The sequence below is a fragment of the Aphanomyces invadans genome (assembly GCF_000520115.1).
Source record: "Aphanomyces invadans strain NJM9701 unplaced genomic scaffold supercont1.73, whole genome shotgun sequence".
Taxonomy (NCBI): Eukaryota; Oomycota; class Saprolegniomycetes; order Saprolegniales; family Verrucalvaceae; genus Aphanomyces; species Aphanomyces invadans.
In genome coordinates, this window is record NW_008580218.1 from 79,081 (window position 1) to 100,777 (window position 21,697).

Consider the following 21,697-nt stretch of genomic DNA (forward strand, 5'->3'; position numbering starts at 1 on the left):
AATTTCAACAGCCCCGCGGGATCCACCAACCAAATCCACTCTCTCCTGATTGGCTGTTTAGTCATTACACTATTATTGCATTTGCATGGAAATAGTGTGAGCACGAACAGACACAATCCAATTGTGAATTTTGCTTTGGCCGTTCAAGTCACGACATGGTCAGGATAGCGTGGGGGAGAGTGCAGGGCAGACACTTTCTGGACGCGTCGGAAACATTGCCGATGTATGCAGGAATATTGTTGGGTCTTGCCACAGCTAATCGAACCATAAAATGGGCAAAGCGTTTTCGTTCTGAATTGATTGGTGAACACTTCCGGGCAATCGGTCCGATTTGGAAAAAATCCGGATAATGGATATTTGTTTTCATTTTACTAGTATACTAGTAAGTTTTTAACTGTAAACTTGATTTCTCTACGCCAATTATATAAATACTGTAAGCAAGCTAAAACATAAACTTGCTCATCATGTGGAATTTCCAGATCGACCTCCGCCGAGGCCGTGCATGCTTTCAAGCATGGCGGGGCCACGCCCCTATTCTGAGCAGGTCCTCGTGTGCGAGACCGGACTTTGGCTATAGCGAACTCTTGGTGCATTCGCAGAGCCATAGACCGCATGACAATGCGTGTTCGCAACAGAAACGCTTGCAATTCTCGACTAGCAACCTAGTCGTTGTGCATGACACGATCTTGCAGCTGCTCTGTATTGTAGTTGCAATACATGTTGGTCATCACCTTGTTCGGAGTGATGCTTGAGACTGTCGAACTCGCTCCCCGGGACTTTCATGACACAGTCCGACGTAAGTGTATTGCCATTGGATTTTGAGTGCAAATATCTCAAAGGTCGACGACCCCGAACACCTCGTGCTCGAGAGCATGATTGTGCAAGGGAGCGAAATGTAGTTAAAATCTACTCAGCAGTGCATCAGGTAATTGTCACGCAAGGGTACGGTGATGAAAGATGGAGTTCCCACGCCACCTTTCAGCGGTTGGACGAGCTCATTCGCTTCGGGTTATTTCGCATGAAGAGTGTACATTGAAGCGAATTTCGCATACCCACCCTTTCATCCAGGCACCCATAGCCTGCATCCATTGTCCTTTTCATCCTGAGAGTTGAAAGGGATGGCCTTCACGATACTTTCAACGACAATTCGTTGGGCAAAGGTCTGGCGTTGTCGAGCCCCTCGCTATGTATCCTGTTGCTGTTTGAAAGGACGTCAACACGAAAAGAGCCTCATCGTCCAGCATCACTCTAGGGAATGAGATCCCATGTATGAACGGAATGTGCCCATGTTTCGATGCTTCGTGCCAGGCAATGCGAACCCTTCGTGGCACCGAGGCTCTAGCGTGAAGCTCGTGTGGGGTCGTTCAGGCGGTGGATCGTCTATCTTGTCTTTCATATGCTTGTAAGCTACATTTGTGTTTTCTGGCACTGGCATCGAAAATGTAGGAGTTTTTAGGAACATGCACGACACGGTCAACTTGCGGATTATGGATTTACTGTACTTTTGTATGCGGATAACATTGTGATAATTAAATGAACCCCATGCAGTTGAACCGACTGAAATCGCACCTTTTGGCGGGACGTCGAAACTGTCCAGCATTAATATTCATACTGGGAGTAGAAATCAGTGGTGACCCTCCCAGCCGGATGTGACTGCCATCGTCGCCACTTCCCAAGTTGCTGACTGCCGCACATCGATCGGTCGGTGACGGTGGCCATTCCAAGTAGCGTTGCTAGTCTCCCAGGTCCCCCCAGCATCGAACCACCCCCTCGCGCTCCATGGACTTGCATTGCAGCGAAGACCATTCCACGTCCACAACTTTAGCGACCGCCGCCGTTGACGCCGCCGTGACGCTTGACACGGACGAAATCATTGAGATCCTCCTCAGGGTGGTCGAAAATGAATCCGCGTACCCGCGCCCGATCGATTACCTCGCGACGGTGCAAACCCATGGCATGGATGCGTTGTGGCGCCGCCGTGTGTGCGACTGGATGGTCAACACCCGCAGGATCTTTGACCTCAGCGCCGACACGGTGGCGTGCGCTGTGCACTTAATGGATCGATATTTATGTGTGCTGTCTGTGGACAAGATTGTGTTGCAACTGGTGTCTGTTATTTGTTTGTCGATTGCATCCAAAGTCCACGAGAACCGACCGATCACGATGGAAGAAATCGACTTGTTGTGCCAAGGCAAGTACCCGCGCCAAGAAATGATCAAGATGGAAATGCGCATCTTGGACGTTGCCGCATGGAAGTTGAATCCTCCGACTGCCGTGGGCATTGCACGCGACTTGCTTGCGCTCGAGTTGTCGTCTTCGCTGGGTGTTTGCTTGACAGAGATCGAGACGATGGTAACCCACCTGCTGGATGCGTGCTTGAGCGAATACGTCTTGGTGTCCGCGCTGGAGTCGGTTAAGGCATTGGCGGCACTGGAAGCGGTGTACCTGACGCAGCTTCACATCGCGTCGCCAGTCGTGCAGTATGCGTTGGACGAATTGCGTTTCCCCATGGACCTCTTCGACGAATGCGTCCAAGTCATGGTCGCGGTATCCCAGAAGCTGTTTTTCCCCAACGAATCGCCGTTGGAAGCCGCGTCGGGCAAGCGCCATGCCCCTACACAGCGCTCACCGACCCCAACTGGGGTGGACACCCCGCCCCATCTCCTGGCAGCGCAGTCCCCCATCAGCCACGTCCACAAGAAGGCCCGTCATAGCTAAGTCCAAGGGGTCGTCGACTCGTACCACAGGGGCGACTTTATTTTATTTTCCGAATAGGAACTCGTGCTTATTTATTCATGGCGTTCCATCCGCGCCGTGGACAGGACAAGCAGCGGCGTCGAGGGCGACGACCCCGCGCGCATTTCATATTGATTTCAGTATACTATACTGTACGCTAGTGGCTTATCAAGATCGCGGAATCGCAAAAGGACTGGAATACTGTATGTGGAAAGGCAACTGGAGAAGCGGCAACTTCAACAGGAACAGAATAGCCGGCAGAGGTCCGCGGCGGTGGAGATCGATCGACCTGGTGGAATGGCAGAGCACGTGAAGCCGCGTCTGGCGACATGACCTTGTGCTATTGAGCTCACCATTCGCACTCACAACCGGGCAGGAACGTCGAGTGTGGAAGAAATTGCTAGACCCTCACATCTGGTCGAGGTCCTCGTCGTACACGTGGTTATTGACCAAAGTTGACGAGAGCATGCCGCTACCACACACACCACGTCGACGAACCAATTTTGGGGTCACTGGAGTGGGGAAGCAGATAGTTACCGCTTCTTCGTTAGGATGTTTCGGCTTGTTGTTCTCGGCTCGTTGTTCTCGACATGCGTGACAACAACTTCAACCCCTCCTCTTTGATATACACACGGGGCATTGATGGGGATATTTCTTCACATCTCGTCGCAAGGCGTTATGACGAAGACTTTGTGGTCAAATGATTAAATGCAGCGAGTTCACGCGCTCTAAGCCGAGGGAGCGCCGTCGGGTCGGCGGCAAACGGCAACATCTAGAGCCGACAGTTTCCGTAACGGCCAGACGATTTGGTTTTGGAAGGGAACGGACTCATTGCCGTCCTGGACGGCCCAGTGTCTGCGTGACGGAGGCAGTATGCAAAAGAGCAGCAATCAAGCAAACGAGGACCTGATGGAAAACGAGAAAGGAGCACAGTCCAAGGCGCTGAAGTCATCGGGGTTGGCTCGACTTTTGGTTCCCAAACCTTGCGCAGACACCCACGTACGAACTGGTGGGTTTCAGAGGATCGAAGAGTGCACGTGGAATCTCACGCGATCGCGGCGTCAAAATGCATCGGCCCACTCGTCGTCGTTGGATAATTAAGTTTTGCACATGCGTCTCCACGGTGTTCGTTGGAGGTTGGATGATCTTGGTCGTGTCCGTGGCCGCGTCGCGCATCAGTAACAACGACAAGGAATCGATCAATCGTGTTGTGGACGGAAGTTCCAAGCCTCATGAATGTTTCGAACCTGTGCACGGTATGTGTGATGGCAGCGATGCAATGCCTATCCCAGGAAACCGATTGAGTCCATGTTACCCCAGTCGGATGAGGGGCCGTCTCATCTGCTGGACCACAAGTCGCGGACGGCCATAGCACCCCCGTTGAAGTTTCATCGCACTCGACGTCGATTCCTGTTGGAAAAGTTGGCATATGGTGTCGGCATGCGCTGATCTTGTTGGGGCAACACTTGTGTAACCTTCACAAGTTGGTGGTGCAGAACGCTCATTGCATAATGTACTTCACGAATAGAGTCGACAATGCCACAACATGCATCTTGTACTCATCTTCCTTGCGTGTCGAAGCCGCTATCCCCTGCGGTCCCAAGGCCCCAAGTTCACGCAGCAGCACCACTGAGGCCGCGACTGCACTGATAATCTGGCCGTGGCGGCGTACAAGTATACAATGTGCAATATGATTGGTGGATTAAACTTCATTTTGCCCAATAGATTTGGACTTTTTTGGCGGGTCAACCCGAGCGAGTTTGTTTTCCGAATTTCCACCCGGCAACAATGGAAAGGAAGATGGAGAAGATGGTGCAGAACAATGTGCAGCAGCTCGGGAATCGCATCCCAAAAGCGAAGCGCGCCCAAACCATTCTGGACATGGCTCGACTTCAACGTGAAATGAAGCGACGTGTTGCCGACGTGGAAGAGAGCACGGACGATGCCAACGACAACTCTGCGCGACAGTTGGAGTGGCACACACCTGGTGTCGCCACGGCGACGCCACTTCGGTCACATCTACCCACGGATATCTCAGAGAAACATTCCACTTTGACGTCTGGCAAGAAGCGTCGTGTCATCGAAGACGATGAGTCCCCGATGAAACGACGTGCCGAACTGGAGAATGATCACGACGTCCCTCAGAAACGCCGCGTCATTGATGACGACGAGGATTCATCACTTACTCCATCTAAAGATGGTCATACCACAGCAGGAACCGCCCTACCTGAACAAAACAATCCATCGATGTCAAACAATGCAACTCTGGCAACAACTTCACTGGCAGAGAAGGTAGCAACTCTGCCGCGATGAGTTATTTGCGATGTGGCTGATATGATTCATGCAGGGAATCGCGGACCAAAAAAGCTTTGAATCGTCCACTCCAAGATCGATGAGCTTGGACTCGTTGCAGCGAATCTGCACACCAGGGTATTCGACACTGGATGCCCCACTGCCCATGGCAACTCATCCAGCACCTAATTCGGCGTCGACTACGACGACACCACAGCGAGATCCATCGCCTCCTTTGGCGACCTTTTGCCCTCCAGTCACTACACTACTTCCAGATACAGGTTCTAGTGACTCTTGTGTTTTCGAGATAGGCACGTCATGTGGTGTTTGACTTAGCTCCTAAGAGAAATCCACCGCCACCGCCAGGAGCTGCACCGCCTTCGCCGGACGTCGTGGTCTTGACGACACTGCCCCTTTCGTCACGCACAGCAAAGCCAGAAAAGGCCAAGGCGCTGTCGGCGCTCTCGTCCAGCTTCAAGTCGATGTGTTTTTCCACTGAAGACCCCGTCACGTCCATCGACACCACTCCGGACGGTCAATGCATTATCGTTGCATTCTCCAACGGTTCGGTATGTTGCCCCACTGACTGCCTCCTTGCCAACCCAATCCATCATGATTGATGCCACTCATAGGTTCGGCTCTTTGATGTCAACAGCACATGCACCGAGGAACGGTATGTGAACCTCAACCATCGGCGTGCTACTTCGAACATATCGCTGTGTGGCCGGCGGACCACCTTCGGCTGTCCACGGGCTTCCAAGGGTGTGTGGTCGTGGGCCAGGAACGGGACTGCCACTCCCACGGGACCTGTCCTTTGTCTTCGCGCTGTTGCTCGATCGCATCACCCGCAACTGACCGGTTGTGCTGTAGCTACGGATACTTGCTTGGCCATTTGGACGAGGAACTGAACCAGCAGATGGCGCCGTCCGTCGTCCGAGTTAAAGTGACGTCCGATGGATGCTACTGCTTTGTTGGGTGCCGAGGAACCTCTCCGAAAACAATCATGGCGATTCACTTGGACAAGTTTCGACACGAAAAAGGTAACATGATACGGAGTCACGATCATGGAGTGTCTTTCAACGACCGTCGAATCACCCGCCCGTGGCTTCAGACAACGACGATGACAATTTGCTAAAGTACTTCATGAACGACAACAAGTCGCGGGTGCGTCGCCATCATCTGGCGCATCATGGCCGTCGATGTCATATGCTTGGCCGTAGGGCTTTGCCGATGTATCACCAAATGCGTCCAAGTCATGCTTTCGGCGCTACTTTTTTCTCACGGGGCTCGGGCTAGCCGACTACCGCGTGTGGAAGTTTGATGAACAGGCAGACGGAGCCGACCCTGCGTGGACGCATTTGTACAAATTTGGTTCCTCCAGGTACGTTGTCGTTGTTCGAATAATCGGCGAGTGGTAGTGTGAACTTGTTTTGTTGTGATAGCAACACGGCATTGCATGCGTATTTCTTTTCCGTGACCGAAACGACCGTTGGATTTGCTGGCGTCGGCAGCGACAGCAACTTGAAGATCATCACGTTTCACGCAGATGTCCCGGCAGGAGATGCCGCCCCGTCGTCCAAAGACTCGTCCGTCAAGCAAATCATCCCCAACACCAAGGACATTTCATACATTAAGGGCAACTTTGCCTACGGGTACTCGCTGGCTGGCCGATTTTACCGACTCTGCTTGGCTAGTACGTTCTTGTGGTGCGTGTTGACGAGGCAAGGCATGATGGTCGGGGCACTCTTTGTAGATCCGCAAAGCCATCGCGACACGTTTGACCTGGTCGTGGACGCCGCGCGACGAGGTGGCTCCAGGTCGATCGGGTTTGTCGACCACATATACGCCACGGATGTATGGTATCAATTCTGTTTTATCTACCACCATGATTTCGTCCACCACGCTTTCTTTCATGACAACCCCTCGAAAAGCTGTGGTCGGAACCACTGATCACACAATCTGAATAGGATGGAACACACGTGATTGCGATTGCTGATCAAGTCGTGTACTACTGCGCCACGGACGGCGCCTCCAACACGGGCAACTACCTAATGCACATGATCGGGTCGTCGATTCCGTCGCAGCTCGTACCCAAGTATGGCATTCCGGCCGCCATTTATGTCCCAAACCACGTCGGCAATGTTCACGAGCCCATGTTGCTCTTGACCACCAATGCAGAAGAAGAACGAGACGGGTTCTTCACGATGGATTCGGTGCGCAAACTCCAGCGTCAACTCGTTCGTGGCAAACCGTCGAGTGGGTTGAGCTGTTGGGTGTGTGGCAGCCACTCGTCGTTGCACTGGGGCACACAGGCTGCGAAACCAACGCCAGCCATCGCGCCATCTCCGCCCGTGTCGAAGCCCAAAGCCATTGTGGACAAGCTGAAACCTGTCAAGGAGAAGGCATCGACAAATGCTTCGAGCACTTCCAACCATCACACTCCACCGCAGACCGACGCGAACGGTGCAGTTCCTGCGATGATAAACAACAATGCTACTGCCGCCGCCCGCTTTGGTACGATCGCATGGACGAGTGCTCGCTCTCATGTTTCTGTTAGAAATCCTCGAGTTGCGAGAAAATGTCAAGTCCCTCGAAGCCGAACTCGCCAAGGCTCAGAAACGAGTGACCCAGGTCAAAAACGAAGCCGACCGGCGACTTCGTGCCGAGCTCCAGCTGCGGAGGTCGTGGAAGAAGCAACAGTTGGAGTTCGAAGACCAGCTAGCGACAGGTATCGTGTTGAAGGTGTCCTCCTGACGGGGTTCTGACGAAGTACATTTAGCCAACACAACTGTCGACAACCTGACGGTGCAAAATGCCGCGCTCACGGAGCAGCACAAGGCCATGGAAGCGCGACTCGCCCATGAAACAGTGCGGCAAGAACAAGAAGCTGGAGTGCGTTGGTGGTAAATGTTATTGCACTGGCAACTGACTGTTGCTGCCGTAGGTTCGGCTGCAGTACGACCAACTGTGTTGTCTAGTCCGCGACAAATTGACCCGCGTGGATGACCACCAGAAGATCCTTGAGCAAACAACCAAGTCGATGCTGCAACTTTTCCAGCGCAACACGATCGCTCTCAAGAACGACGGCGCCGAGACCACCGTAATGGAGACCACGTCCGACTGCGTGATCTGCCGCGACAGACCCGCCAACACGGCGGTGTATCCGTGTGGCCACTTGTGCTTTTGCGAAGAAGATGGCGAAAAGTACAAAAGCCACCTGCGCCACCAAAAGCAGTGTCCGGTCTGCCAGGTCGAAATGGTCTCGCTCCTGCGAATCTTTGCGCCATAGTAATTACAACCACGCTCGTATCGTCTGTGCTGGAACACGTCACGGGCAATCGTTGCTGGCGTGATGGCTTCAATCACTTCCGAGCCCCAACAAATACTAGTATATCCGAATCCATTCAGGACCGATCCCTTGTCCACATGCATCGCAATGCCAGGCAAATCGTCACAGTGTCTACCAGCACTGAACATCTCAAGTCATATATGAATGTGCGTGAGAGAGTTCTTTCTCATTGGAACAAGCTCTGTTTCTTTCATACCCTGCTTATATCCATGGGAACATTCGGTAAATGTCACGACTTGGTCTTGACGCGAACACGCTCGCTTGCAGGCACACGTTGCAATGGGCAGCAAGCGCGACCCATGATCGCCAAGTTGATCGCAACGTGGGGATGTTGCGAGGGGTCTTGCATGCTTTCTGCCCTGCAACTCGTGCCACGTGATGGCCGGCTGCCGCCGTGACTTGGGGTCACTCGACGCGCCCTGGCACCCTTTCGCAAATTTTGGGTGTACGATATGCAAAATCTATTCACATTGAAGCGTTTGTGTACTATAATACAACATGGAGAGCAATGGGTTTGATATTGGAATGGGTAATAGCTGCTTGAAAATCTGTATAATTGTACCCCATCAGGCTGTGTCGGTTCGATCCATGGAAGTCCACATGAATATTCCGATTAGAGACAGGCGAGTTCTGATTGGCCGAAATTTTGAAAACGGCGCGCAATGATGTTTACCAGTTTCGAATTCGCTACCCCCCGCACACATCGCCGACCATGGGAGATTACGGCCAGTACATTGTCCCGACGGCGGACGTCATGATCAACTTCAAGGTGGGCCAGCCCGCACCGACGATGCTTCCCCTGCAGCTTATCCGTGAGTCTGCTGCGGACAAGTTCCTCGAAACGGACCCGATGTTCCTCCAGTACGGACACATCAAGGGGTACCCGAAATTCCGCCAAGCTCTTGCCAAGTTTCTCTCGGATGGATACCACGCGCCGGTGGATCCCGAGCGCCTCTTCGTCACAAATGGGATTACTGGCGGGTTGGCGTTGCTCATTTCGCTTTACCTCAAGTCGGGTGACTTGGTATTCATGGAAGAACCCACGTACTTTTTGGCCCTCAGTATCATGAAGGATTTCAAGATGAACGTCAAACAAATTGAAATGGAAGAAGACGGTTTGAACGTCGACAAGTTGGAAGAAGTGCTGCGCAGTGGTGTTGTCCCCAAAGTCTTTTACACAATCCCTACCTGCCACAACCCCACGGGCCGCACTATGAGTACGGCGAAGCGGCAAAAGCTCGTGAAACTCAGCCATGAGTATGGCTTTACCATCATTGCTGATGAAGTGTACCAACTCTTGTCGTTTCCCCACGTCACTCCTCCCCCTCCCTTCTTCACCTTTGACAAGTACGACACAGTTTTGGCGTTGGGCTCGTTTTCCAAGATTTTGGCTCCTGCACTTCGTCTTGGATGGGTGCAAGGCTCTCCCAAGCTTCTTCAACCGTTGATTGCATCGGGGCAATTGGACAGCAGCGGCGGTATTAACCCTGTCATCCAAGGCATTGTGCATACGGCATTGACATCCGGCCGCCAATCTCAACACTTGAAGTGGACGACGGAAACGTTGTGGACCCGCGCTGACACGCTGATGAAGGCATTGGAAGCAAAGTTGCCCGCTGGAACTACGTTCGAACGCCCCGACGGTGGATACTTCATCTTGGTGCGCCTGCCTGAGGGATTGCACGCATCAGAGCTGCTTCCCATTGCCGAGAAGCACAAGGTGCAGTTTCTTCCTGGTGCGTCTTTCGCCAAGTCCATGTCAAACTACCTCCGCCTCAGCTTTTCGTGGTATACCGCCGAAGAAATGATCATCGGTGCTGAACGATTGGCTGCTGCGATTACCGAATACCAAACGACTAAGGGCTCCTCGACTGCTATGACGACCTCTGAGTCTACTGCGGTTACGTCAGTGGCCCTTCACGGATCCAATGGCCGGCTGGGTAGCTTGATCGCGTCTGAGCTGCAAAAGGACTCTGCTTTCGTTTCCGCCGGTGTCTTGGACGTGCGTTCGTCGACATCGATCCCATCGTCGACCCAAGTGATCATTGACGTCACTCTTCCGTCTGGAACTGCCGCGTTGGTTGAAACGTTGCTCAAGGGTTCAACGTACCCTGCACTTGTGGTTGGAACCACTGGATCGTTGCCACTCGACTTGTTGCGTCAGTACGCGGAAAAGGCCCCTGTTGTCATCAAGTCGAATTTTTCTGTGGGTGTGCCTCTTGTGGCCGAGTTGGCGGCGGCCGCGGCCCAAGCATTGCCCAAAGGTAACGACTGGAACGTCCAACTGATGGAAATCCATCACACCAAGAAGTTGGATGCTCCGTCTGGCACGGGAAAGACTCTCGTCAGCGCCATCAAGCGAACGGGGGCATTCGACAAGGTCGAGTGCGAGAGCTTGCGTTTGGGCGACGAAATCGGCACGCACACTGTTTACTTTGCCGGTCCTGGCGAACGCATTGAGATCAAGCACGTAGCTACCCGTCGCGAAGTATTTGCCCTTGGTGCGTTGCGCACGGCTGCGTGGGCCGTGAAGCAGCCCAAGGGATTGTACTTCTAAACATCGAGGGAACTTTAACAATAAGACATATACCACCGTGACCCAGCTCTTTGTTGTGCTCGAAGAAGTGGTGTTGTGCTCGAATGCACACCACCACTACTCACAACAAGGCATCCGACTTGCTGTCCTTCGTTGCAGCAGTGAGATATGTACGATTGCATAGGATTTCTCCTCGAAAACATTGTTTGAACAATATCAATAGTTGTGTTATTGCGATCAGGTTGGCACCGCGACGACTTCGGGACACACCGGCACAATGGATTCCGGGGCGGAGGGCGCATCTATGGGTACATCAAAGTCCGCGATCGCTCGGCCGGGGTGGTTGCCGCCGAGGAGTTTTGGAATGGCGTCAAGGGAAAGTCCTTGTTTTTGCGCTTCAGCGACAAACGCGGCGGATGACTTGTAAATTTGAATCTTCTGGCGGGTTTCAGGGTCGATGAACGACGACACGACCTTCCACGTGCCCCAAAACACAAATGGCGCGTTGACCAGGTACATGCGGAAGAGGCTCTCCGGGTAGTACACTTGCCCGAGGTCAAAGATTGGCTTCAAGTATGACATGACGCTTGGCGCAACGTGCTTCCATGCCATCCCAGCCAAGTCGAAGATGTAAATGTGCTTGTACACGAGCTTTCCCTTCCTCTTCGACGACGCGCCGAGCCTAGTGCCCAACGTCATGGCGGTGGTTTGTTGACTGTACGTACTCTGCTTGAATACGTTCCAAGTGTTTCATACGGTGGCGCAGTATTTCATCCACAGTGAAGTTAGCGTGAAAGCTGTCGACGTTGATCTCAACCAACCGTTCCATGTTGATGACATGGCCCGCCGTGTCTTCGCCGTATACGGCCGACGGCCAGCATTGGTGAAACAGCGTGGCTTTGTCCAAAGGGACGTTCAAAATTCCATCAGCGCCGTGTTGTGTCCGCCATTCCTACCACGCCACTGTCACCGCCCTCGTATTGCTGTCAACTCTTACCATGATGCGCTTGACTTCTGCCAACGTTTTTTCCATGCGATGTTTCTTCTCACCGCGATACGCGCGTGCCAGTCGAATGCAAAACTCGTTGCTGACATTGTCACCATGGGCCGCTTTGATGGCGTCGTAGAACGGTTGGTCTGCTACGTCCAATGGTGCCGACTCATCCATGTTGTGCAGTGGTGATGGGGCACCAGTCAAATTGAGAACTTTCATATCGCCGTTTCCGTCCTTGGACACAGACACCGACCGAAATAGCTCGCACGCGCGGGTGTTTGCCCAATATGGCGGCGTCAACCGCTCCGCAACGGGGCTATATATATTTGAAGAAAGGCGGGTTTGGTATTTCACAAGTTTGAAATGTCTCTTCACATTGCCAACACATTTGAGCCAATCAGCAATGCATACACTTTTGATTGGCTGAATCCACGGTTTGGAAGAGGCGACCCATCGGGATGCCGGTTTCCGGATACTGGTTGGTGTGAACAACATTGCAATCATTGTTCATCTTGCTGGAAGATGACCGACGGCCCTTCCTTCGAACAACTCCGTGCGTCCCTGCTGGACCTGTCCCAGCCCATGGGCAAGCGCACGCGTGCTGTGTTCTACCTGCGTACTCGCGGCGGGAAGGACGAATTGAACGTTCTCCTGGAAGGTATGTACATGGGACGACATGTTGGGCATTGTGAGTTGACAATGTCATGAAGCGTTGCCCAACAAGAAGGACTCGGAGCTCATGCGCCACGAACTGGCCTACGTAATCGGTCAATTCCAAGATGATGACGCGTGTCCAGTATTGGAACGTGTGCTGGCGGACGTGGAAGACGATTGCATGGTCCGCCACGAAGCCGCGGAAGCGCTTGGAGCAATTGGCAATGCGTCATCGATTGATATTTTGGAACGATTCTCCCACGACGATGCACCTGAAGTCGCAGAAACTTGTGCATTGGCCCTGCGCTTGGTGAAGTACAAGCACGACCCCACCGAAGTGAATGAAGAAATGGACCGCAACCCATACTACTCGGTAGACCCCGCGCCCGCGATGCAAAAGTCCAAATCGACCGAAGAGCTCAAGGCTATCTTGCTTGACACGTCGCGGTCCATGTTTGATCGGTATCGCGCGATGTTTTCCCTGCGCAACCGCAACACAGAAGACGCTGCCCTGGTATGTCTTGCCCTTTGGAATCGGCCTCAGTGGTCTCCGTCCGACGGACAGGCTCTGGCGAGCGCATTCAACGACAAGAGCGCACTGTTTCGACATGAGATTGCGTACGTGATGGGCCAAATGGTCAACCCCGTGACGGTACCAGCTCTGAAGGAGGTTGGTATTCTGGCTACAATGCGGTCATGGGATGTCAACTGGATGGGACTACGTGCGTAGGTGCTCGTGAACGAAGCAGAACACCGAATGGTGCGCCACGAAGCGGCCGAAGCTCTTGGGTCTATCGGCACCCCCGAATGCGAGGAAATCCTCCAGGTGAGGTGTAAAGCAAGGCGGGATCGTGCACATGCTCCAGCTGCGTGCGGTGGATGGAACCGCGCTCTAAACGTGTGCGTGTAGGTGTACTTGAAGGACGCCCATCAAGTCGTCCGAGAGAGCTGTGAAGTCGCCCTGGACATCATCGACTACTGGGCTCACCCTGTCCAGGACAGTGTCGAGGCGTAAGATCATGAAGACAAATCTATTGAATGTACCAAGCAATGTTTGTATGGGTGAAACCGCGAAGGACTTACTAAATACGACCAAACTACATGTGCTGAATGTTATGACGGCGCGATGCGATCAAGCTTCTCCAAGTCCGAGTCGAGCGCTCGTAACTCACGCCGGGCAAGCCAGCACGACGCGGCAAAGAAACGAGGGCCCATCACGATGGCCGCAACGTATGTCGAGCTGATGGCCTCAGTCGCGAAAGCCTTCTCTTGGTGCTGCCACCAACCGTGGAGAACTTCGCTCACTAACCACGTCGCGACGACAAGAAAACGGGTTGTCCATTGTACAACGGCGGGTTCTCGACTCCATAGAACGAGACTTGCTTCACCAATGTACCCCACGGCAGCCAACTTGCACATGTACTTGACGTAGTGCATGCTAATGACAAGACCTTCGCCATCAAGCGTCGAGGATGGGAGGACGTGGAGTTGCCACCACATGACCACAGCAAGCAGCATGCCCAACGTGACGAGAACTCCGCGCCACACTCGAGATTGGGTGATATTCTGTTGGCGGAGCACGTGGAGAAGCTGGATGTCAATGGCGGCGGCTGCGGGCGACGTGGGTGGAGGAGGCGAGGTGCCCATGGACGTGGGTACATTCGAATTCCCCCAATTTCCTGTAACGGTTTCTCGAAAGGTTTTGCGCTCAAGTGGAGTTTAAACGTAGCTCAAACCAGAGTACAAACCGCTTTTAGTCGTAAAACGTACGACGTTATATATTAAAGGGATCTCCACGGATTGGTCAAAATCGAGGCAACGGCGGCCTCGTCGCCTTTCGACGTTTCTCGAAAGGTGCCGACGAAGCAAAGATTTGAAACACGTTTGAAACATTCGAAATGCAGTTTTGTACCTCAGAAAAAACGTTTTAAACGTCTGGAGCGCGTTTGAAACTCAAGCGGAGGAGTGGCCCAAGTGGTTCACTTTACATTTAGCGTCGTCCAGGTCATGTCGTCCGCTATGCGCAAGTTGATCCCGTTGGGGAACCGTGTCCTGGTCAAGAAGGTCGAGCCGGTGCTCAAGACGGCCGGCGGCATCTACCTGCCTGACTCTGCCAAGAACACCCAAACCGAAGGTGAAGTCGTCGCTGTCGGCCCTGGCGCGCGCAACTTTGAAGGCAACCTTATTCCCATTGGTGTCTCTGTCGGCGACAAGGTGTTGCTGCCTGAATACGGTGGATCCGTGCTCAAGTTGGGTGACGACGAGTTCCACCTCTACCGCGATGAAGAAATCTTGGGAAAGTTCCATTAAGCACTGCCCGATCACGCCTGTAGCCTAGAGTTCCTCTTCTGTTGCGCAAATTCCCTTTTGTTCAATGGAGACCTAATTTTGACATCTCCTGTCGCTTTTGTGGCCTGCTGTTGCAGCAAGGTTCGCATCGAGCCATTGCCAGCGATTGCAAACACTGCCATGTCTGGCTGGCTCCAGGCCATTTTCAACATACTGCTCGTAGCCTAGGTCATGGCATATGTCTCAAGGCAATCCTGTCGCTCCACCAGGAGCTCTTGTAGCGCATGGGCTACCATGCGCAAGTCATGAACTCGCCTTCATAGTGTTTTAACGAATTCGGTGCGATCCCCACGTGCTAACACTGTTCCTTTGGACATCCAGTCACCACTTGGTATTCTCTCTAAGTCTACGCCACAACGTGAAAGGTCTTGCAGAGCGCAGGGTGTTTGCCGCAGTCGGTGTCGTGCTTGACGAGGACATCGAATTGCCCTGGCTCGGACACAGCATGGAACCCGCTGCCAATCTGAGGCGCGTAGTACGACCAGTCGACTGCCGTCAGCGTGAAGCGGACCGTCGTCGACTCTTGCGGCTGCAGCGACACTTTGGTAAAGTGTTTGAGACGCTTGACTTCGGGGACCGCTCCATGGCGCACCTGACACGGTGGTCCACGTCAGCCACCTCCATGACTCGCCACGGCACCTTTTGCGAAATGAACACGAACACGACTTCTTTTCCAGCGCGACGCCCCGAGTTTGTCACTGTCACCGACAGCGTCAGCGTCCCGTTCGAGTGGACCGTCGAGTCGCTCAACGTCATGTCCGAGTACTCGAACGTGGTGTAGCTCAAGCCCGACCCGAACGTCCATTCCATCGCACACTCTTGGAATCCTTCGCGGCACTTGGAGTTGACGCGGTGAAAGTAGGGCAAGTGAACGTCGCCGCTCGCTTTCGGGTACGTGATCGGGAGCTTGGCGGACGGGTTCACACGCCCCGTCACGACGTCCGCGATGGCTTGGCCGCCTTGTTCGCACGGGAGGAAACTATCCAATGCAAGAAACGTCCGTGAGCTTTCAGGACGACGGTTTGCGCACATTTTCTACCTCACCACGACCGCCGCCGCGTTCTTGTGGACTCCTCGCAACAGTCGTGGCCGGCCTTCGACGACGACCAGGATCACATTGGTCGATGCAATGGCGGTCAAGTTGCGCACATACTGCAGCTGGCCGTCAGGCAGACTCAATTCGTCAATGTCGCCGTTCTTTTCCGCATATGGAGCTTCGCCCACCACCACGATCGTGTACGTGCTCATGGCCGCTGTTTCCAGCGCTTCCGTTAGATTCCCGACAGCATGTCCGTACGTGTCGACTCCGGCGGCGTACTGCAAGTTGGCAAACGAGTGGTTGAGCGCTTCCCGAATCGACATGCCGTGCGGGATCATGGTCGAGTTGTCCGTGCCTTGCCAGAAGATGGACCACCCGCCGCACAGAAACGCCTTCGAGTCCGCGAGCGGCCCCGTGAGGAATACCGCCGCTTGCGGATCTTCAATGGGCAACGTGTACTTTGGGTTGACGGCATCGATGGGAATTTTTGGAGAATTCTCGAGCACAATGATCGCTTCGTCGGCGAGGGCTTTCGCATCGCGCTGGTCTTCGACCGCGCCGACAGTCGCAGTGAGTGTGGCGTCGGTCCAGGTGAAGTTGCCCTGGCTATACGACGCCAGCAACCCCATGTCGGCCTTCATTTGTAGGATGCGCCGCACGCTTTCGTCTAGTCGTTCGGTGGAGATCCGGCCTTGCTCAACCAGACTCCATGTCAGGTTATGGACGTCCGCGAGCGACGGTAGCATGTTCATGTCGACGCTCGTGTGGTTGAACACGGTGTAAATCGCGTCGAGATCCGAGTCGGCGGCGTGGTGTTCGGCTTCGAGTTGGTGTATTTCGTTCTCGTCCGTAACGAGTAACCCGTCAAACCCCATGTCATGTCGCAGCAACTTCACCAGCAACTTGTGGCTCGCGATCACGGGCTCGCCGTTCACGCTCGTGTACGTTTCCATGGCCGACTTGACCCGTCCTTGCTGGACGGCCGCAAGGAACGGCGGCGCGTAGTAGTTGACAAGCTCAAAATCGGAAATGACGCTGTCGGCGCGGTCGTTGCCCGACGTTGGGTTCGAGTACCCGATGAAGTGCTTCATGCAAGCCTGAGCGCGGTGTAAGGGCTCGATTCGACAGAAAAGTTGGAGACGAACGAGGCCGTGCCTCCATCACAGGCACAGACCACACCATGCAATCAGGCATCAAATCGTGCACCGACCAAGCTCGATACGTACCGCTGTCGCGTTGCTCGCCTGTAATCCTTGGATGAGGGCCACACCCAAGACAGACACTGCATGCGGATCTTCGCCAAACGTCTCGTAGTTCTAGACAGCGCGAAAATGTCGTTATAAAGTGTGGAATTACATGCCGAGGAACAACAAGAAGGTGGCGGACTCACCCTCGACCACTTTGGTTGAGCCGCGATCCCCACAACTGGGCTGAACACCCATGGAATTCCTGCGGCCAGTGTGTCCTTGGCAGCTACTTGGCCCATGCGGTACACCAAATCCACGTTGAATGAGGACGCTGCAGCTAGCGGCTGAGGGAAGAGCGTCGCGTCTTGGATGTAGTTGGCACCATGCGTTGTGTCGATGCCGTACACGAACGGCACCGCGCCGTGCTCGGCGTACACCACATGGATGTCGTGGAGGATGGAGCGCCAGTGCGTGACAGTTGGCGCTTGAGTTTGAGTCCGTCCATCGAATGGTGTGTTGAAAAAGGACCCGATCCCGAGCTTGGCGTACTCGGCGACGCGGGTTTTGTTGAGAATGGGGGCAGTTTGACTCCAGTCGTCGCCGCCATCAAACAGCTTTCGAATGTCGACTTGAAGAAGCTGGCCTACTTTCTGGGATGTCGACTACATGATCAAGGAGACACACGTGCGTGAGAGAGCACGAAATGAGAGGTCTAGAGGAAGAAAACTGTACGTACCAGCGAGCTGACGAGCGAAGCCACTTCATCGCGGGTCCCAGTCGCGTCCAAGTTGGCAAGATGCACAGCATTCAATGAAGGGGCAGCTCGTGGCGCAAGGTGATGGACCTGCGCAGAGTACAGGAAGCAGCACGCCACCACGAATGCCCCGAACGATGCCTTGAGGTGAACCAACCGTGCCATCGGTTCAAGCGCAATCGTGGCGATCTTGTTTTGGGGCTTGGATGATCACCATCCGGAAAACGCTGTTCGAATGATGTTTTGATTGGTCAGATCATTCATTTTTATCCAATCACGCTCATGTTGAACTTGTCACCTTCACATCACCCCCGGACATCCGGATAACAGTTGCATATTTTTGGTGGCGATTCGCTGGTCGCAGGTGGCTCGGCCGACGAGCGCATCCCCGCGTCGAAGCGAACGCAGCTCCACAAACGAATTGACTCCCCCAAAGGAGATGATTACTCGTTTCCGACGTGACAGGTCCGTGCATACTGTGACGTGTTTGAGGACTTTTGGGTTTGCGCCATTCGATTGCCGCGATGGCAAAGTATGTACATCGTGAAGTCCTTACCATGGAGAAAGTGCCTTTTTCACGTCGTAGGCGCTCTCAACGCAGTCGTCGACTGGACAATTTGGTGTGTATTTTGTCTGTGTTCATGAGGTAGGTTGTTGTGGACGATTTGGAAAGACTAGCTCCACTTTGGAGATGTTCCAAGCCGTGGACGACGCAACACTTTCAGCGCATCACGGCAATAGCTTGTAATTTTTCTAGGCAGCGCCACATGTATCCAGTCTCGGCTTCACCCGTTCGCATCTCTGCTCAACGGCATCTTCTCCTCGATATCGTGCTCCTGTCGTCCGTTCATGCGAATGGTGGAATAGGATTGTTTTAAGCATTTGATTGGCTGCTTGGAAGAGAAATCAAGGGTTTGATTGGCTAATTCAATATCGTGGGTTGGCAAGATCGTCATGCCGGGGAGGAGGCTGGTCCAGCCACGACAAGGAAAGGAGGAGCAAGGAAAGGCGTCACGTGGCCCACACACGGCGTTGTGTTCAATCCGCAGGGGCTATGCCTCCGTGGTGGATGCTACGTTAAGGACACCACCGAGAAGGAGTACATGGTCCGCCAGATGCTGCTCACATCACACCACAATCCCAATAATGTCACACGAGTTTCGCCTGGGGAAAAAACAGAACCTACGAATCTACGGCTTCAACTCGATTGTTGGAGCAAGCCCCAGTTGTGTCGAATGGCCCCATCAGTGGGAGATTTATAATTGGAGGTGCTTCGCCAACGAACCCCGTCGCAAAGCTCCCCCCCACCGCTCACTTCGTCCGTCTCATTGACAGCCGTACGATGGTAATCTTCTCCCGCCAACTATGACGGAACACGGATTCCATGTTGGCACACGGAATCGCCACCATTCGGCAGAGCAAAGAGATCGCTCGGAGTGATCTGTTATTGTGGGGGCACGAGTGAGTTAGAGCAAACTACCGCGCGTACCTCACGACTGACCCTTTGGCTTTCTTGACTTGAGCTCTCGGCTGAACGAAGCCATCACAACCCATGGCACTTGTTTGGTCGCACCTCGGAACTAGACGTGGCATGGCCAGTGACCAGTTCCCAGTCGAACCAATCGTTTGCAGGCGGAATATGCACTGACTTTCGAAAACCAGTGCGTATTTTGCCCCAGTACAGCACCAAAATACACATTCTGACACCTAATTCGCAATCCCGCACCCGAAGCGGGCGTAACTGCAAACTTGTGCCACTTGGAGTCCTGTCATGATGGCGCCCAAGGACGAGGTTGGCGTGGTGAACGATGGCCCGACCGTCGAATTCACAGCGCTGGCGTCACCGAAAGAAGCACAAGCACCGCCAAACGGTGACATTGCGTGGCGGGACGTGCCCAACCCCATGGGCGCAGCGAGTTGGTTTAGCCTCGTCACGATGCTGTGGATGGATCGCTTGATTCAACGCGGTGCAAAGAAAACTCTGCAAGAGCAGGACGTGTGGAAGCTCAGCCCAAAGGACACGGCGGCGTACTTGAACGAACGATTTCAGATCCACTGGGAACGCGAGAAGCTCGAGGCCACGCCGGATTATGCCCGGGCGATCTGGCGGACGCTGCAGACCAAAACTCTGTGGACCACAGCTCTGTACGGGCTCTACTCGGTGCTCATGCTCGTGCAGCCCACGGTCATTAAGTCCCTCTTGGACTTCCTCCAAACGCCCGACGGCATGACAGCCCACACAAGTATCGGGATTTCGTCTGGGTACGCTCTAGCTGGTCTCCTCACCGTGCTCTCGTTCGTGTCGGTCACGATGGTCGACTTCGGGCAATACTTGACGTCTAACTTGGGCGTGAATGCCAAATCGATCGTGATGGACTCGGTTTATCTCAAAACGCTCCGGCTGTCAGGGTTTGCCAGGCGCGAGATGTCGTCGGGCGAGATCGTGACTCTCTCGTCCGTCGACTCGGAACGGCTCTTTCAAGGTTACATGGTCGGTCCCTGGGTCGTCGTGGCTCCTTTCACACTCTTACTTATCTTCATTCTGATCGGAGTCGACATGGGTGCCGTCGTAGGGGCTGTCGTCGGTGTGTCCATGGCGGCCGTCCTCTACTGGAGCTACGTGTCGTCGAAAGCCGTGGGAAAAGTACGTCGAGACGTCTTGACTGTCCAAGCCGAGCGCATCAAGTTGACAAACGAAATCCTCCAAGGCGTTCGCGTCGTCAAAATGTACGCGTGGGAAGGCTTTGTCCAAGCTCAAATCGAAGCCATTCGCGCGCGCGAACTAGCGCTGCTCCGGACGTACCAGTATCAGCGCGTGCTCAACACTGTCATGCTGTCGATCGCGCCGGTGTTTTCGCTGGCCTTGTGCTTGGCGGTGTACGCTGCTCAAGGCCACGAACTCACGCCGTCTCGGGCGTTTACCGCGCTGGCCTACATGAATGTGGCCAGGCTTCCATGCACCGTGTTTTCCAGCTCCATCATGTTTGCGTCGGAGGCGCTGGCATCATGCGCACGCATCGGCAAGTTTATGGTAGCCAACGAAATCCCCGACGACGCGCCGATTCTCCAAGAGATGCAAGGGACATCGTGCGACCCAAAAGTCGACCTTGACGAGGCGTCGTTCAGCTGGAACGCAGACCTGGCGGGCGCGTCCACCCCGATGGACGCGGTGCCGCTGACGCTGAAGCGAATCAACTTGAGCATTGCCGCCGGAACTCTGACCATCGTGGTCGGCCCGGTCGGGGCTGGCAAGTCGAGTTTGATCAGCGCGATCTTGGGCGAAATCCAGCAAGTGAGCGGCCGCCGCGAGGTCGCTGGTCGCGTCGCGTACGTTAACCAAGAAGCATGGATCCAGCATGCAACGGTGAGAGACAACATTTTGTTCTCGGCGGCGCTGGACACGGCCAAGTACGATCGCGTCGTGGCAGCATGCCAACTCAAAGCGGACTTGGCGATTTTACCCGACGGTGACGAGACCGAGATCGGAGAACGAGGGATCAACTTGAGCGGCGGCCAGAAGGCTCGAGTGAGCTTAGCCAGAGCCATGTACAGATCAGACATGGCGGATTTGGTGTTGCTGGACGACCCGTTGAGCGCTCTCGATGTGCACGTGGCTGGCGCGGTCTTCCGCGAGTGTGTGCAGAACATGCTCCATGACAAAACGGTCATCCTCGTGCTCAACAGCCACTACCATTTCCTACCGCAAGCCGACCGCGTGCTTGTCATGGAGGACGGCGCGATCGTTGGAGACGGCACGTTTGATGCGGTCAAGGTCGCATTTCCCCACTTGAGTTGCTTTGACCACGA

The 21,697-nt window shown here is 54.1% G+C and overlaps 9 protein-coding genes across 10 annotated transcripts; 6 read left to right on the forward strand and 3 right to left on the reverse strand.

Moving 5' to 3' along the window:
* Nucleotides 1-1,619: 1,619 nt before the first annotated feature.
* H310_14526 (hypothetical protein) lies at nucleotides 1,620-2,795 on the forward strand. The gene has a single exon (XM_008882405.1). It carries the CDS (start codon nucleotides 1,780-1,782, stop codon nucleotides 2,716-2,718), a length of 939 nt encoding a protein of 312 aa, XP_008880627.1. The 5' UTR covers nucleotides 1,620-1,779; the 3' UTR covers nucleotides 2,719-2,795.
* Nucleotides 2,796-4,515: 1,720 nt separating this feature from the next.
* H310_14527 (hypothetical protein) lies at nucleotides 4,516-8,471 on the forward strand. The gene is made up of 13 exons (XM_008882406.1): nucleotides 4,516-5,028; nucleotides 5,084-5,309; nucleotides 5,365-5,597; nucleotides 5,661-5,701; nucleotides 5,899-6,068; nucleotides 6,140-6,192; nucleotides 6,249-6,409; nucleotides 6,471-6,721; nucleotides 6,782-6,882; nucleotides 6,996-7,542; nucleotides 7,586-7,756; nucleotides 7,808-7,920; nucleotides 7,973-8,471. Exons 1-13 carry the CDS (start codon nucleotides 4,525-4,527, stop codon nucleotides 8,315-8,317), a joined length of 2,916 nt encoding a protein of 971 aa, XP_008880628.1. The 5' UTR covers nucleotides 4,516-4,524; the 3' UTR covers nucleotides 8,318-8,471.
* Nucleotides 8,472-9,059: 588 nt separating this feature from the next.
* On the forward strand, nucleotides 9,060-10,979 carry H310_14528 (hypothetical protein). The gene has a single exon (XM_008882407.1). The coding sequence runs from the start codon at nucleotides 9,090-9,092 to the stop codon at nucleotides 10,932-10,934; it is 1,845 nt and encodes a 614-aa protein (XP_008880629.1). The 5' UTR covers nucleotides 9,060-9,089; the 3' UTR covers nucleotides 10,935-10,979.
* A 24-nt stretch (nucleotides 10,980-11,003) lies between these two features.
* H310_14529 (hypothetical protein) lies at nucleotides 11,004-12,216 on the reverse strand. Its single transcript, XM_008882408.1, has 3 exons — nucleotides 11,911-12,216; nucleotides 11,639-11,865; nucleotides 11,004-11,595 (listed from the first exon to the last, which is right to left on the reverse strand). Exons 1-3 carry the CDS (start codon nucleotides 12,124-12,126, stop codon nucleotides 11,151-11,153), a joined length of 888 nt encoding a protein of 295 aa, XP_008880630.1. The 5' UTR covers nucleotides 12,127-12,216; the 3' UTR covers nucleotides 11,004-11,150.
* A 192-nt stretch (nucleotides 12,217-12,408) lies between these two features.
* H310_14530 lies at nucleotides 12,409-14,241 on the forward strand. 2 transcript variants are annotated; one of them, XM_008882410.1, is made up of 5 exons: nucleotides 12,409-12,565; nucleotides 12,618-13,075; nucleotides 13,127-13,231; nucleotides 13,292-13,387; nucleotides 13,472-14,241. In XM_008882410.1, the coding sequence occupies exons 1-5, from the start codon at nucleotides 12,430-12,432 to the stop codon at nucleotides 13,574-13,576; spliced, it is 900 nt and encodes a 299-aa protein (XP_008880632.1). In that variant the 5' UTR covers nucleotides 12,409-12,429; the 3' UTR covers nucleotides 13,577-14,241. The 2 variants fall into 2 exon arrangements, with proteins under 2 accessions (XP_008880632.1, XP_008880631.1); XM_008882409.1 differs by having other exon boundaries at nucleotides 12,618-13,231.
* Nucleotides 13,574-14,232, reverse strand: H310_14531 (hypothetical protein). Its single transcript, XM_008882411.1, has one exon. The coding sequence runs from the start codon at nucleotides 14,206-14,208 to the stop codon at nucleotides 13,675-13,677; it is 534 nt and encodes a 177-aa protein (XP_008880633.1). The 5' UTR covers nucleotides 14,209-14,232; the 3' UTR covers nucleotides 13,574-13,674.
* A 313-nt stretch (nucleotides 14,242-14,554) lies between the features above and the next one.
* H310_14532 (hypothetical protein) lies at nucleotides 14,555-14,960 on the forward strand. Its single transcript, XM_008882412.1, has one exon. The coding sequence runs from the start codon at nucleotides 14,569-14,571 to the stop codon at nucleotides 14,869-14,871; it is 303 nt and encodes a 100-aa protein (XP_008880634.1). The 5' UTR covers nucleotides 14,555-14,568; the 3' UTR covers nucleotides 14,872-14,960.
* A 296-nt stretch (nucleotides 14,961-15,256) lies between these two features.
* Nucleotides 15,257-18,055, reverse strand: H310_14533 (hypothetical protein; the record flags this gene model as incomplete). The annotated part of the gene is made up of 6 exons (XM_008882413.1): nucleotides 15,257-15,502; nucleotides 15,550-15,889; nucleotides 15,950-17,046; nucleotides 17,176-17,265; nucleotides 17,340-17,798; nucleotides 17,873-18,055. 6 exons carry the CDS (start codon nucleotides 18,053-18,055, stop codon nucleotides 15,257-15,259), a joined length of 2,415 nt encoding a protein of 804 aa, XP_008880635.1.
* Nucleotides 18,056-19,661: 1,606 nt separating this feature from the next.
* H310_14534 (hypothetical protein) lies at nucleotides 19,662-21,681 on the forward strand (the record flags this gene model as incomplete). Its single annotated transcript, XM_008882414.1, has 2 exons — nucleotides 19,662-21,525; nucleotides 21,575-21,681. 2 exons carry the CDS (start codon nucleotides 19,662-19,664, stop codon nucleotides 21,679-21,681), a joined length of 1,971 nt encoding a protein of 656 aa, XP_008880636.1.
* Nucleotides 21,682-21,697: the final 16 nt, after the last annotated feature.